Source organism: Podarcis muralis, chromosome Z (assembly GCF_964188315.1).
Source record: "Podarcis muralis chromosome Z, rPodMur119.hap1.1, whole genome shotgun sequence".
NCBI classification, from domain to species: Eukaryota; Metazoa; Chordata; class Lepidosauria; order Squamata; family Lacertidae; genus Podarcis; species Podarcis muralis.
In genome coordinates, this window is record NC_135673.1 from 15,193,949 (window position 1) to 15,211,174 (window position 17,226).

Sequence of the window (17,226 nt, forward strand, 5' to 3'; positions counted from 1 at the left end):
CATCTGCTTCATTCTTTGTGTAAAGTATGAGCCTTGGGACTAGCCTCCAAATGAACCCTGCACCCCAAATGAGGAAACAAGTTTTTAAAAAAGAGGTAAAAATTATACTGAAGCAGTCCAAGACAGTAAAGTCCAATTCCTTCAAACAAACTTTCAAAGAAATTACGAATGCTTGTGGTGTCACATGTTAAGCATCTCTTCTCCAAGCTAACTATGAAGAAGAAGAAGAAGAAGAAGAAGAGCTTCAGAGCTTTAGGGCAGCAGCTGAAGAAGGAACAAAAAGGGTTTTCCTGTGTGAGTTTCTTGTGGCTGTTTAGCTGCTCTCTCTGGGCAAAGGTCAGAGGGGGCAGGGCTTCTGTTGAGGTAGGTGATTAGCTGTGGGAGGAGCTTATCAGAGCTTTAGGGCAGCGGCGCGTGCCTAGCGGCGCGCGCAGTTTGATCCATATTTTAGATTTAGGGGAGCTAGTCTCAAACATTTGTTGGGGGAGACCTAGGTTTTTTGGGAGGGATTTATTTGTCCTGTCTCCACACTTTTTATGATAGAGGACCACTGTAGTCACCCCCAACGACACGTTCCCAAGATGGAGGGTGAGGGAACAGCTGCAGTCGCCTGTGGTTCCTGCGCAATGTTTGCCATCTTGCCAAAGGTTGCAGGCAGCTTTACCTGCAGCAATTGCATGTTGATTGCCCTCTTAAAAGACAAAGTCCAGCAACTGGAGGAACGTGTAGCTACGTTCCAAAGAATTAGAGAGCTGGAACTCTTCTTGGAAGCAACAGAGCACACCGTCTCCACCAAGGAAGAGACAGGGGACTCCCCTGAGAAGGTGGCTAGTTCACCAACACAGGAGCCAGATATATGGAGAAATGTGACTCAAAGAAGTAGGAGGCCCAGGGTTCGCTCTGATTGTTTAGAAATACGCAATCGCTTTGAGGTCCTTTCCCCTAGCATGGAAGACGAAGAGCAGACTCCATTTGAGGATCTCTCCCTCATTACAGTCGATCAGGTATATGAAGACGAGGAGCAAAGGCAGTCCTCTGGGAATGTCCAGGCGACCTTGGAACCGACAGCTCACAGAAGAACCCCGACCAGACCTAAGAGGAGGCGTGTAGTGGTGATAGGGGATTCCCTACTGAGGGGAACAGAAGCAGTGATCTGTGGGCCTGACAAGATGTCTCGGGAAGTGTGCTGTCTCCCCGGGGCTAAGATCCAAGATGTAACTGAACGACTGCAAGGAATCATAAAACCCACTGACAAATACCCCTTCCTCTTGGTTCACGTGGGAACCAATGACACTGCAAGCAATAGCCTCCAGAAGATCAAAAGAGATTACGAGGCTCTGGGCAGGAAATTGAAGCAATTAAATGCACAAATTGTCATCTCATCTGTCCTCCCAGTTGAACGACGTGGCCCAGGGAGAGAGGGAAAAATAGTGGAAGTGAACAACTGGCTTCGCAAATGGTGCAAACAGGAACGGTTTGGATTCTTAGATCACGGAATGCAGTTTCTTGAAGATGGACTTCTGGCAAGCGATGGGCTGCACCTCACAACGGTTGGGAGAAATGTTTTTGCAAAAAATCTCAGAAACCTCATCAGGAGGGCTTTAAACTGACTAATGTGGGGGAGGGAGACAGTGCTCCTGAAGGTAGGAGTCTATCAATTGATGAAGATGATCATCCAAATGTCATAGACCGAATGGAGCAAAGAGCATGCAGACCTAGTGGTGGGAGGAGAAAATCCTTAAATAAGAGACACGGGGGAATGATTAATGGACTTCAATGTCTGTACACTAATGCGCAAAGCATGGGAAATAAACAAGATGAGCTTGAGCTCCTGGTACAGCAAACTAAATATGACATAATAGGAATCACTGAAACCTGGTGGGATAAATCCCACGATTGGAATGTAATAATGGAGGGATACAATCTATTTCAAAGAAACAGACCAGACAAGAAAGGAGGAGGAGTGGCGTTATATGTCAGGGATGTGTATACCTGTGAAGAGATCCAAGATTTAGAACCTCAAAGCCAAAGTGAGAGCATTTGGGTCAAAATTAAGGGAGAGAAGAATAACAGTGACCTCATTGTGGGAGTTTACTATAGATCCCCAAGCCAAACGGAGGACATAGATGATGCCTTCCTGGAACAGATGGCCAAGCATGCAAAAGGAAGGGAGATAGTAGTAATGGGGGACTTCAATTACCCGGATATTTGTTGGATGTCAAACTCAGCCAAGAGCATAAGGTCAAACAGATTCCTCACTGCCCTTGCAGACAACTTCATTGTCCAGAAAGTTGGAGAAGCAACAAGAGGAACAGCCATTTTAGATCTGGTCCTAACCAATGTTGATGACCTGGTTAGTGGGGTAGAAGTGGAAGGATCATTAGGCGCGAGTGATCATGCTCTTCTGAAGTTTACTATACAGCGGAAAGGAGCAGCCAAGCATACTAGGACTCAATTTCTCGACTTTAAGAAAGCCGACTTCATAAAGCTTAGGGAAGTGCTGGGTGAGATCCCATGGACAGTAATACTAAAAGGAAAGGGAGTTCAAGATGGCTGGGAGTTTGTTAAGAGGGAGATAGTAAAAGCACAACTTCAGGCAATACCAATGAGACGGAAACATGGAAGGTGCCTAAAGAAGCCAGGGTGGCTATCTAAAGAACTTTTAACTGAGTTAAGATTAAAAAAGGATGTGTACAAAAAATGGAAAAGGGGGGAAACCACCAAAGAGGAATTCAAACAAATAGCCAGCACGTGTAGACACAAAGTCAGAAAAGCTAAAGCACAAAATGAACTCAGGCTTGCTAGAGAGGTTAAAAGCAACAAAAAAGGCTTTTATGGGTATGTTCGTAGCAAAAGGAAGAACAAAGAAACCGTGGGGTCACTCAGAGGAGAAGATGGTGAAATGCAAACAGGGGACACAGAAAGGGCTGAACTCCTCAATGCCTTCTTTGCCTCAGTCTTCTCCGATAAAGAAAACAATGCCCGACCTGAAGAATTTGGAGCAAATGATTCAGCAGAGGAAACACAGCCCAGAATAACTAAGGAGATAGTACAAGAATACTTGGCTAGTCTAGATGTATTCAAGTCTCCAGGGCCAGATGAACTGCATCCAAGAGTATTAAAAGAACTGGCAGATGTGATCTCAGAACCACTGGCAGTCATCTTTGAGAATTCCTGGAGAACAGGCGAAGTCCCGGCAGACTGGAGGAGGGCAAATGTTGTCCCTATTTTCAAAAAGGGGAAAAGAGAGGACCCAAATAATTACCGCCCAGTCAGTCTGACATCAATACCAGGGAAGATTCTGGATCAGATCATTAAGCAAACAGTCTGTGAGCACCTAGAAAGGAATGCTGTGATCACCAATAGTCAGCATGGATTTCTGAAAAATAAGTCATGTCAGACTAACCTGATCTCGTTTTTTGACAGAATTACAAGCCTGGTAGATGAAGGGAACGCAGTGGATGTAGTCTACCTTGATTTCAGCAAGGCATTTGACAAGGTGCCCCATGATATTCTTGTAAAGAAGCTGGTAAAATGCGGTCTTGACTATGCTACCACTCAGTGGATTTGTAACTGGCTGACTGACCGAACCCAAAGGGTGCTCATCAATGGTTCCTCTTCATCCTGGAGAAGAGTGACTAGTGGGGTGCCACAGGGTTCTGTCTTGGGCCCGGTCTTATTCAACATCTTTATCAACGACTTGGATGATGGACTCAAGGGCATCCTGATCAAATTTGCAGATGACACCAAACTGGGAGGGGTGGCTAACACCCCAGAGGACAGGATCACACTTCAAAACGACCTTGACAGATTAGAGAACTGGGCCAAAACAAACAAGATGAATTTTAACAGGGAGAAATGTAAAGTATTGCACTTGGGCAAAAAAAATGAGAGTCACAAATACAAGATGGGTGACACCTGGCTTGAGAGCAGTACATGTGAAAAGGATCTAGGAGTCTTGGTTGACCACAAACTTGACATGAGCCAACAGTGTGACGCGGCAGCTAAAAAAGCCAATGCAATTCTGGGCCTCATCAATAGGAGTATAGCATCTAGATCAAGGGAAGTAATAGTGCCACTGTATTCTGCTCTGGTCAGACCTCACCTGGAGTACTGTGTCCAGTTCTGGGCACCACAGTTCAAGAAGGACACTGACAAACTGGAACGTGTCCAGAGGAGGGCAACCAAAATGGTCAAAGGCCTGGAAATGATGCCTTATGAGGAACGGCTAAGGGAGCTGGGCATGTTTAGCCTGGAGAAGAGGAGGTTAAGGGGTGATATGATAGCCATGTTCAAATATATAAAAGGATGTCACATAGAGGAGGGAGAAAGGCTGTTTTCTGCTGCTCCAGAGAAGCGGACACGGAGCAATGGATCCAAACTACAAGAAAGAAGATTCCACCTAAACATTAGGAAGAACTTCCTGACAGTAAGAGCTGTTCAACAGTGGAATTTGCTGCCAAGGAGTGTGGTGGAGTCTCCTTCTTTGGAGGTCTTTAAGCAGAGGCTTGACAAACATATGTCATGAGTGCTCTGATGGTGTTTCCTGCTTGGCAGGGGGTTGGACTCGATGGCCCTTGTGGTCTCTTCCAACTCTATGATTCTATGATTCTATGATTCTATAAGAAGACACCCTTTACCCTAAGCTCCCAGTGTGGGTCACAGCAATTTTAAACACAACATTAAAAACAGTTTTAAAGAGACTACCATTTGTAGGGTTCTAAAAATACGCACCCCATGCATCAAAGGCTAGGGTAAAGAGGTGAGTCTTCTTATTTCCCCCCAAAGTATATAGGCACAGACCCATCTCTGTGGGGAGGGAGTTCCACAACTTAGAGGCTGCCACCCTCTCCAGGGTCACCACTATTCCATGAGATTCTGAAGGTGGTGGATCTACCATGAAGGCCCCCTCTGCTGATCCTAACACCCAAGGAAGTCTGTAGGAAAGAAAGTGGTCTTTCAGATATTTGGGGCCTAAGTTGTTTACAACTTTAAACACCAACACAAGCTCCTTAAGTTGGGCCTGGAAATGAACAAGCAACATACCTCCAATCTTTCATCATGGAGCTTGGCAAAACCCACATATCTCCAGCCAGCTGCTGGAAACCACAGGAGGAGAATGTGCTCCTGCTTAAGGATTTCCCACTGAGGCATCACAACAGGATGCTAGACTAGATGGGCCATTGGCTTGATCCAATAGGCTCTTCTTATGGAGATCTATTGTGATAGCAAAATCTCCATACCCAGGCACAATCTATCTCGGAATACCAGATAATGAGGAACAACAATTGGAGAGTTGCTGTTACATTCAGGTCCTGCTTGTAGGCTTCTATAGGCATCTGGTTGGCCACGGTGAGAATAGGACATTGGACTAGATGAGCCATTGGCCTGGTCCAGCATGCTCTTCTTAGATTCTTATGCTCCAAAGGTCTGCTCACCTTCTGCTTTTTTTCTGCCTTCTCAGCTTTGATGATGGCTCTCTGCTCGTCCATCCACATCTCTTTGTATTTGTGCTGCAATAGATCAAAGAATGGCGTGGAGGGCCTGGGGAAAAATGGGAAGGGAAAGATCTCATGGAAGAAGGAATCTATAAATGAATCTCTAATAATAAAAAGCCATATAACTGGATCAGATCAAGACCCACATGTGCCCTCTAGACATTGCTGGACTCCCAACATCCTATCAGCCTCAGAGTGGGTGGATGTATCAATTTCTGCTGTCTAAGTTCCTCTTTTTTTGCAATCTTTGAAGCCACTTCTCCATAGCTCCACCTCAATTGATTGATTTCTTAAATTCTCGGAAAAATCCACCAGCCTTTTAGTATGAATTTCACCTAACAGACACAACTTTTTATATGACCTTTTGACTAACATCTCCACCCGTTTTGCAATTTCCTCTAACATAATACATTCTTTTCTACATCATGTTTGCATATATATATATATATGCAGGTTTTGGTGTCCTCGGGTATCTTCCCGTGTAAAAGTTGGGGTGTCTAGGCGACGTTTCGACGAGGTCTCACTCGTCATCTTCAGGCTGGTGCTTTCGGCTTCTTGTTACTGGAACAGAGCAGGATCTCAGTGTTTGAGTTCCTATAAATACTGTAGAGGAGGTATGGTGTATAGCCTCCAATCACCATACCTCCTCTACAGTATTTATAGGAACTCAAACACTGAGATCCTGCTCTGTTCCAGTAACAAGAAGCCGAAAGCACCAGCCTGAAGATGACGAGTGAGACCTCGTCGAAACGTCGCCTAGACACCCCAACTTTTACACGGGAAGATACCCGAGGACACCAAAACCTGCATTCCTGTACCCGTGAAAATCTACGAAAGCAAATATATATATATATATATATATATTCACATGTTTCCCAATAATAGATGCATTTTGATAAACATTGTTTGGATGGAGAACTTCCAACCCAAAATTTGGAAAAATGTAAATTTTGAATAACAGCTTTGTTTTCATTTGAGAAGTCTGAATTAAGTAAACAAAACTGAATTTCCCTACATTCAACCCCAGCTGGGCCAATGGTCAATGGTGATGGGAGTTGTAGTTCACAACACTGGGAGGCCAGTAGATGGTGTGGTTGGACTACAATTGCCATCACCCCTAACCATTGGCCATGCTGACTGGGGCTGATGGAAGCTGTAGTCCAACAACATACAGAAGTCACTAGGAGTGGGTCCCTACCTAAAGTCAATGTTGGGCAGCTATAAAATGCCTTCTTCATCATAGCCAACGCTTTAAAAATAAATAAATGGTGGAGGTTGCAGTTATTTCCCTGTCATGTATGCAAGTGGTCACTCTTCCTAAATCCCCCTCCCCTAATTTATTTTGCTCCTACCGTGAATTTTATTACTAATTATTGCACACTGCAGGCTTCAGAGGAGCCTTTGCTAATGATGTTATTGTTGGATATTTTCTCTCTCTGTGTGAGAATCATTTGTTCCAGAAACAGAGAAGAACACAGAAGAAGTTTCAAGAAGCAGCAGAAGGCTGAGATTGTTTTGTTTATGCAAGGACATTTTCTATGGGAACTCTTCTTTGGACACACACAGTATGACACTGTAACTTGTGTGTCTCTTGCTTGCGCCTTGCGGTGAAAGAAGCAGAGAGAGAGTCTTGGACTCTTGTTGGACTCAGGCATGCCTTGACCATGGAAGTGGTGAATGTCTGTATGTATTTGCTACCAATATGCTTTTATGCCTGTCAAGTAAACCTCTACACTTGACTGAATTTTTATGGCGTCCATGAGTGTTTATTGCCTACTGTGTGTACCTTGAACCCCAAAGACGCTTCCAAGGAAGGAGCTGTATTGAGATGTAACTCATGGATACTGGCACACATGATCAGCGAAAGTGATGCTGGACCCAGTTCTTCTAAATCATCCATCAGAGGTTGATGGATTGATACAGTACAACAGTTATCATACCCTCTAACATTCTGCAAGGGAAAATTGGGATGTGTGCAGGAGCCAACTGACTTGCATGAGAGCATCCCCACCCCATATACATGTTTGCAGTTGTAGCCACAAAGTTTTCCACGGCATCTTCTGCTTTTAACAGAAGCATGAGACAAAAACAACAGAGAGCTTTTCAGTTTTGTCAACCTCATTAAATACAAAAGCACTCTGTGACTCTCTTACAAAAAAGAAAAGAAAAGAAAACAACAACAACAACACCAAAGCAAATAAGAAACCTAAAATTTATTTTCTGCCTTGTGAAAAATTTCTTCCCTTCAAGTACCACTATTTAATTGAGCAGCAAACACATGCATTTTTAAATGGAAGGGGCAAAAAGGGGAAGTGACACATTTTTTTGTGCTATGCAGTCAGAAGACAGTTCTGGGAACTAGAATAGAAAAGGGAGGAAATGCACCATATGCACACACACATACCTGCACAACCAGGTCTTCTCCACAAGCTTCCTTCTCCTGTGCGTGGGGATGTTGCGCTCTCTCTCTTTTAACAAACCTGTTAACAATTACTGCTTCCCCCATCTTGCCCTCTCACTCCTCCTAACTGCCACCTCCTTTAAATCCTTGGCCTGTCATTTTCTGCTCTCTGCCACCCAATGCTCCCACCACACAGCCAGCTCCACCTTCTGGCTCACCTAAGCTGCTACTTTCCAAATTCTTTCGGGTGGGGAACACTCAGGGCTTCAGAACTATAGACATAAACCAGAGAGTCCTACACAGACAACCTTAGAGAGGAGAGAGAAAGAGAGTGTGTGTCTCCTTTGAGCACCATAGATATATACCTAGCAAAAAAACCCCTCTCACTTCCCATTCTGAGGAGAATCTCCCTCTTCTTTCTAGGTGTATGTGAAATTATTTCAAAGCACGTCACTGAAAAGTGGCCTTTTGGTTTAGGCAAAATCTCAAAAAAGGAAGTTCTTATTTTTTAAGAAAAGAACACACACACACAAATCAGCACTTCTGATATGGGCTGCCATACACCCAGATTTCCTAGGACATTTTTGCCGCCTTTTGAAATTCTGCCCAGACACCATTTTCAAGGGACGAATCCTGATGTCTGGCAGCCCTACATTTCATAGAATCATAGAGTTGGAAGAGACCACAAGGGCCATCGAGTCCAACCCCCTGCCAAGCAGGTTCTGAAAGCCTGAGCGTTCCCTGCCCAAAAAACTTTGGGAAGTGGCGGCTTAGGTGAGCCAGTATGGCTTCTGTAATTTTGGGATGTCCCATTTAAAGTGGGGCAGTTGGGGGGGGGTGGGGCGGTATGTGTTATGTGTTATGTGCATGATCTAATGCTATACACCCAGTGTGGCCATTCATATATAAAGAGACCATCCTTTCTGGATGTGTGGAGCTGGGCTGAAGGGGATGGTATGTCATAGGGGATGGTATGTCATAGATCACAGGGACTATGTCTTACCCTCACCACATCCCTGATTTGGGGCCAGCTGTACCATTTGATAGGCTGACACGGCCCATCTCAGAGGGCAGCATAATGCTGATTATAATTTAAGCATGATGGGAGATGCTATTTGGATTTTCTGCTTCAGGTATAGCAGGGATGGAGTCAGGAGAAGGGACAATCGGGTACGAGGAGCAATAGGCCAGCTGATGACTGCCCCAAACCACTGTTGTACTCATGTCCTGATTGTGGGTTTCCCATTGAGGTATTTGGTTCACCACTGTGAGAACAGGATGCTGGACTAGAGGGGCCCCCTTCAGCCTGATTCAGCAGCCAGGATCTTCTTATGTTCTTAATGCTTACCATTCAGTTATATGAGAGAATGCAAACGATGCATCTTGGCACCCTACTGGAGAGAGGAGTTATACCTGCCCTTATTATCACCCACTCCTGCCACAGTGTCAGGGACCAGCACTAAGAATGTAAGAAGAGATTTGTTCATGCCAATGGCCCATCGAGTCCAAGATCCTGTTCTCATAGTGGCCAACCAGGCGCCTTTGGGAAGTCAGCAAGCAGGATATGAGCACTAGAGCATTCCCCACTCCTGTGGTATCCAGAAACTGGTATTCATAAGCATTACTACCTCCAGCTCTGGAGACAGAGAACATGGGCATTATGCTCAGTCAGGTTTCTCTTCCTGCTACAGAACTTGGTGGGAGGCACTGAGAACCAAGCTAGCCTATTTGCATATCTCTCCTCTTTACCTGCATATCTCATTCCCAGATGCAATGCAGGAAAGTTGCAGAATACCATACTTTTCCGTCTATAAGACGCCCCTGTGTATAAGACTATCCCTATTTTTGGGGACTCAAATTTAAGAAAATGCGGGGAGATGGCACAGAGTTGTTGGCTCTGGTTGTTGAGCTTTTTTGAGGATTGCCCAGAGTTGTTGAGCTTTTTTTGGGGGGGGGGATTGCCAAAAATCGCTCACCCACACACGTCGCAAAATCCGCCTCCCGTCTGCCACCCAGCCAACTACCACAGCGTCAGCCAATCAACACCACCCATTAACGCAGCAACCAATAACACGCACAATAGCTGTTGACAGCTGCGGCAGCAACCAATCAAATGACAACCCTGTGCACTATCCATGTATAAGACAACCCCCACTTTTAAATATGATTTTTATACACAAAAAGTACGGTGTGTATGTGTATGTGTGTGTGTGTGTGTGTGTGTGTGTGCGCGCACACACACACACACACACACACACACACAAACATTTAGGAGATTATTGGCAGAACTCCTTCTAATGTTGCCTCTCCTTAAAATATCTGCAAACCAATTCCACCGTCTATTCAAAAACATTACTTTCAAAGGAACATCTCTCCCTCCCAAACTGCCACACTTTTCTAGATTTTTTATGTACTCTGATGCTAAATTGATTTCCAAGACCCAGGAAATATTTCATTTGAAAGAGAAGCAAGCTCCTGCTCAGCTTGATTGTAAGATGGGCGCTAGGCTGCTTCTCTTGGAAAGCACACCTGCCTTCGAACTAGAATATGATCCTTCGCTGTGAAAAAGTTTTAACTCTTTTCCCCCTCTTTTTTTTTGTCCATAGGGCTTTGCAGGATTAGGTGAGCAGCTGATTTTCCTCTTTTGATCAAGGCCCATCTTTCACTGTCACACACCTGACATCATATATGACCCCTGGACCACATTCACACGATGCATTTAAAGCACTGTGATACCACTTTAAACAACCATGGCTTCTCCCAAAGGATCCTGGGAAGTGTAGTTCATTAAGGGTGCTGAGGGTTGTTAGGAGACTGCTATTCCCCTCACAGAACTACAATTCCCAGAATTCCCTAGGAAGGAGGATTGATTGTTAAGCCACTCCGGAATGGGAAGAGGGAGTTCCCCCTCTCAGCCCCATCCACAAACCACAGCTCCCAGAATTCTTTGGGGGAAGCCACTACTATTTCAAATGGTATCATAGTGCTTTAAATGTGTGGCGTGAAGGTGGCAGATGGGCATGACTTGGCCAAAACTGCCTTATGTGCCAAATAGGGAGGCTGGGAGTGCCTAATTAAGGCTCTGCGGGCTGGATCTTCCCCCCCCTTTTTTCTTTAAAGGATAATGAATTATTAACACTATTTTAAAATCAAAACTGTGTAGGCCTTAAACGAGCTACAAACTCTTCCCTGTTGGATACAAGCCTATGGCATGTTTGTGACAGAGACTAGGAAATCAGGACTTCTCTTTTTGAAAAAATAAAAACCCTAAGGTATTTGGTGGGGAGGACAGTCAACGCAAGGAACGATAATTATAATTTGCAAATATAAGGCTGACATTTTTCGGCTGTAGGTATGTATAAATCCTGACAGGCGTGATTCGCCCATTTGGCGAAACAGTTCTCTACCGAGAGCAGAACAGCCTGTTCTCATGATGGCCCGTCACATCCATGCAGCTCATTAAAACTTTTTATTTTATTTTTTATATGGAGGATTAAACTTCCCCAAAGCATCAGAACCTTCTGAGGGACTTTAAGTACACACCGGTTGAAAGGTGTTTCAGGGGAAAAGCCTTGGGTCTGACAAACTGGATTTTTAGTAACGGCTTCCCGTTCACAGCGGGGCAAAATAATTGGTCATCAGTGACTACTAATTTGGTTGAATAGCCAGAGGCGGGTTTCCCCCCCACTTCCTGGAAAATCAATGACAGCTCCGAAGTCTGTTCAGCAGAAGACAGAGAATTTCTTTTTTTTATTATTTAAAAAAAAACCTTTTCAGATGTTGATGATCCTTTTGCTGGAGACAGCTGTTTTGTTAAAATTAAAATCTATGCACAACGCCGACCTGTGAGCAGGCAGCCAGGGACAAAGTGACAACACTGTACTCTAGGGTGGTGTGTCAGTTTCCTCTGAAAACTTTTCCCTCTGAAAAACTTACAAAATTCTAATCTGCTTCCTTCTCCCCATGCAACATAACCCTCTGATACCTTCTCTGGGCATTAAGAACATATGGAAGCCCTGCTGGATTAGGTCAATGGCCCGTCTCGCCCATCATCCCTTTCTCAAAGAAAGGACCCTCTCCTAGCCTAGCCTGAATATGTTAGGGATTGAACCTAGGAACCTGTTCTTTCACTTAGCTTCAGCCTCATGCCCCAAAGAAGAACATGCCCAATGGCTAAGAAACCAAGAAGAGCCTGCTGGATCAGTCCAATGGCCCACCTCACCCAGCATCCTATTGTCACAGAGGCCAACCAGTTGCCTGTGAGAAACCTGCAAAAGCAAGACCCCAGCAAAAGAGAACTGCTTTCCTGTGGTTTCCAGCAACTTGTGTTCAGAAGCATGCTGCCTCCAACTCTGGAGGCAGAGCATAGCCATCATGGCTAGTAAAAAAAGGTAATGGGCCCCTGGACGGTTAAATCCAGTCAAACTTGACTATGGGATGTGGTGCTCATCTTGCTTCAGGCCGAGGGAGCCAGCGTTTGTCTGCAGACAGCTTTCAGAGTCATGTGGCCAGCATGACTAAGCCGCTTCTGGCACGACGGGACACCATGACGGAAGCCGGAGTGCACAGAAACGCTGTTTATCTTCCCACTGCAGTTGTACCTATTTATCTGCCTGCACTGGTATGCTTTCAAACTGCTAGGTTGGCAGGAACTGGGACAGAGCAACGGGAGCTCACACCGTTGTGCGGATTCGAACCACCGACCTTACGATTGGCATGCCCAAGAGGCTCAATGGTTTAAACCACAGCATCACCTGCTCCCCCATGGCTAGTAGCCATTGATGGCCATGTTCACCATGGATTTATCCTATCCTCATTCAAAGCCATCCACATTAGTGAACATCAATACCTCCTGTAGTATATCATTATTATTATTATTATTATTATTATTATTATTATTATTATTATTACTACTTCTACCCTGTTCCACAGTTTAACTACATGCTGCATGAATAAGTCCTTTATATTGTCCAGTCCATCCTGAATCTTCCAACTTTCAGCTTCGTTGGATGTTCATGAATTCTAGTGTTAGGAAAGTGGGCGAAAAACTTCCCTTTGTCCGCTTTCTCTATCCTGCACGCAATTTCATAAACTTCTGTAATGTTGCCTCTCACTTGGATTTCTCTAAATTGAGAAGCCCCAAATGTTGCAACCTTTTCCCATTTGATTTATATCCCACCTTTTCCTCCAAGGATCTCAAGGTGGTGCACAACTCCCCCATCTCATTCAATCGCCATTACACCCTGTGAGGTACGTTAGGCTGAAAGGCAATGACTGGTCCAAGGTCACCCAAATGAGCTTTACAGTGGTACCTCAAGTTACAGACGCTTCAGGTTACAGACACTTCAGGTTACAGACTCTGCTAACCCAGAAATATTACCTCGGGTTAAGAACTTTGCTTCAGGATGAGAACAGAAATCGCGCGGCGGCGGCACAGCAGCAGCAGGAGGCCCCATTAGCTAAAGTGGTACCTCAGGTTAAGAACAGTTTCAGGTTAAGAACGGACCTCCAGAACGAATTAAATTCTTAACCTGAGGTACCACTGTATGTCTGTTTGGAGATTTGAACCCTGGTCTCCCAGGTCCTAGTCAGTTGTTCCACCATTCCCTGATCAGTGTTACCATGCTGTGCAATGCTAGGGGCTCCTTTCCCCCATTCTACCTCTATCCCAAATGATAACCGATGAACAGCAGCTGACCAAGTCACCCATGCTTATTTCTTCTGCTCTCTTTGTCCCAGCAGCAAAGAGAATGATGCATCCACAGATTCGTGTCTTTCCTAGGCAGCAGATAGAGCCTGCTGTTCCTTGAACCTTCCTTCTTTCCCCCTCCCTCTCTTGCTGGCTTTAATTGTTCCCATTTGGGTAAGGGACCTGTCTGGTCTAACAAGGCCGGCTGAAAGTAGGAGGGGGAAGCAGAGAAAGAGGAGAGGGAGGTAATTGAAGCACTTAGCTCCCTTCCATAGCCTTGGTGCTCACACCTTAATTAGGAAAGAGGACCGCTGGGCATTTGGTTATCTTTTTTAATTGTTTATGGCCTGGAGAGCATAAAAAAGTAATGGCAGGGGAGGGAATGTGGATGCAAGTGGCCGGAGGGCCTCAGCTTCCAAGTCAAGCTGTAAACGCCCATTTGCAGTTTGTTAGCTTGTTAGTATCCCCTCTTCCCAAGAAGGGGCAGATTCAATTAGTAGCAGGAGGGAGCCTTTGTCATAGGTGGCAGTGGGGGAAAGGCGGACAAGGAAGGCAGGACTATAAAGGAGCTGTCCTTTGAAGTCGTACCATGCAGCCCCCCACAGCTTTACAGATAGGCCTCTAAACAGACCCCAGAAATAAAGCCACTGAGAGGCATGGAGGATCATTTTGAAAATGATCCTCATTTGTCCTCATTTTCCCTTCCTCAGAAAAAGAAAGAAGACCCTTCCCCACTGACAAATCCCAAATGTGTAGGTGGAAAACATTTGGGAATCTGGATCCTGAATGCCAGCAAAACTACCCAATCAAACCAATGGTTAGCTTGCATGCATTTTAAAGCACACTAAATTAAATTAAAATGCCTTATCTTGGGTGGAAAAAGTGACTGTGGTTTCCCCCCCTCCCCCGTCCACCACAAAAACTGCAGATGACCTCAGATTTCCATACGCCTTCATGCCCCCGCCCCCAGTAAATTGCAAGGAGGGGGGAAAACAGTGATATAAATTACTTCTCTGTGGGCAGCCAATAAGGAAAATGCTTTTTTCTAAGAGTCGGAAGATCAGTTATTTGACTCAGAGGGCTCGTATGAGCTGATGCCGTCAGAAGAATAAATTCTCTTGTAAACAGAACGCTTAAAAAGATTTATCAGATGTTCATTGCCATGCTTAGAGGAGTGTGTGTGTGTAGTTATGAGTGTGTCAAATTTGCTTTGCTCTTGCTGAGATGTGTTTGAAGCAGAGTACAAAGAAGTCTGGGGAAGGAAGGGCAGCAGCGCAGTGGGCCGAGCGGAAGGTCCCAGGTTCAAGCCCCAGTCACATCTCCAGGTAAGGCTGGGACCCTGGAGAGATGCTGCCAGTCAGTGTAGACAGTACTGAGCTAGATGGACCAGGAACTTGTACTGAGCTGACTCAGGACAAGGCAGCTTCCTGTGTCAATTGGCTGTTTATTCAGAATCATGAGGACTAGAATCTTACTTTATTTTGAGGGGAAGGGCCATAGCTTAGCGGTGCAGCATGTACCTGGGATGCAGGAGGTCCCAGGTTCAATCTTGTGCATATCCAGGTTGCGTTAGGGAAGTTCCCTGTTCTGAAATGATTGAGAGCTTCTGACAGGCAGTGTAAACCAGGGGTAGGAAACCTCAAGTCCAGTGGACAAATGTGACCCTGCAGATCTCACTATCTGTCTCTTGGGACACTTCCTAGACCTCATCCCTCTCTGGCCCTGTTCCACATCCACCTTAGGTGTTTTTGCCAGGCTGGGATTTGTCATTAAACTCTGATAAATGATCAGTGTTTGTCTGCATGGAGGATAGAGAAGTGTGCGTGTGGAAAAACTACCCTACTGTAAAAGATAAACTTTACATTCATTGCCCCAGACCACTTTTGTCTCTGACCCTGCTCATCACTGGCACATGCCATCCCTGCCCCCTGCCCTGAAGTTTGCCCAGAAAGGAACAATACTAAGTTAGGTGGACCAGCAGGTCTGACTCTTTAAAAGGCCATTTCCTGTGTTCCTAAATTGCTGGTGTTTTCAAGGAAGCTGAGTAAAGATCATGCAGGCCACATTAACATCCTATGTTTAAAGCAGTATGATACCACCTTGTAAGCAGCCATGGCTTCCCCAAAGCATCTTGGGAGCTGTAGTCTTTTAAGAGTGCTGAGGGTCACTAGAAAATGAACTGATATTGATTTATATATATTAATGTAATTTTTATATGAAACTGTGTATTATTGCAATATTTTGTTTATCTGTTGTTGCTTCAGTTTTCTGTTGTTGTTGTTGTTTAGTCGTTTAGTCGTGTCTGACTCTTCGTGACCCCATGGACCAGAGCACGCCAGGCACTTCTGTCTTCCACTGCCTCAGTTTTCTATAAACCACTAAATCTTTATTGCAGTCCAAAGACCCATAGAGCAATTTCAGAACAAAATACAGTTAAGAAGGCCAACCGCAAAAGAGAGAGAAACCAAGGCGGTCATTTTGTTTTGTCTCGAGCTTGATGATCTTTATTTCTTTTATCCACTTAGGGATATTTATATATATATATTAGGCTGTATAGAATTTCAATAATCTAATTTATTCTCCCAGAGCTACAATTTCCAGTTCCCTGTGAAGAGGGATTGACTATTAAACCAATAGGGCAATTGTAGGTCTGTAAGGGGAATATAGGGGTCTCCCAGCAACACTCAGCACCTTTGACCAACAGGAACCCCCAGAATTATTTGGGAGAAGCTGTGACTGTTTTAACATGGTATCACAATGCTTTAAATATATGATGGCTATATGTATGTGTCTATATTTGCAAAGCTAAGCAGGATCCAGTATTGTTTCAAAGTGGATGGGAGACCACATGTTGGGATTCTTGCATTGTACTGTAGGTGATTGGACTAGATGACACTCATGGTTCCTTCCGACTCTATAATTCTATGATTTGTCTATGATTTGTTTAGGGAAATAACTGGGGGATACCAGTTAATCCTGAAGTCCCGCTTGTGTGAAGAACTACCAAAAGAAAAAAATGGCTGATTACCTGAATTCAAAAAAGGATGCAGGGTTTGGCTCTTTAACAAAAATAGCCCTCAGCAGAGTTTAAAATACAGATTTATGCAGCACTTGGAAAGCATGAGAAATATAGGTTGTCAAACTTAAAAACATTCCATTACTAAGCACTTACAATTCTCCCCTGCCTCTACTCTTCTCTAAGTGAATAGACCACAAACTTTAGTAAGTTTACATGCTTTACTTACAGTAATCACTGGTCTCATGTATGCATCTCAATGCTACAGCAAAAACAACAGAAGTAAGGCATTCTTGGGTTGCAAAATACAGAAGTTAGTCACAAACACGCGGTCCCAGCCTCAGATGTGTGCTCAGCTTACATGGTTCAAACAGAAGAGGGAGAAAGAAGAATGGGGGCGGGGACAATACTTCCTTGCTCCCCCAAGGTGAGTGAGCATGACCTGGCCATGCTTTCTCTAGCAATTTACAGTTTTGTGGTCCTTAGGCCCTTACTTACTTACTTACTTACTTACTTACTGGCCCTTACTTATGCACAGTTATGTTTGGCTGCATTAAATCTCCCACTGTTTGGAGGCGGTGGCTTTTCCTTTGCTGGAAGTGCATAAGCAGAAGCTATCCAG

General features: G+C 44.7%; 1 protein-coding gene across 5 annotated transcripts in view; it reads right to left on the reverse strand.

The window, feature by feature from the left end:
- The window catches only part of LOC114588941 (uncharacterized), a 131,907-nt gene that overhangs the window by 18,150 nt on the left and 96,531 nt on the right, over positions 1 to 17,226 (reverse strand). For all 5 annotated transcript variants that reach the window (XM_028714754.2, XM_077922766.1, XM_028714756.2 and 2 more), the window contains one exon: positions 5,439 to 5,544. In XM_028714754.2, the coding sequence (XP_028570587.2) occupies positions 5,439 to 5,544 (106 nt within the window). Of the gene's footprint in view, positions 1 to 5,438; positions 5,545 to 17,226 lie in introns of those variants that run through there.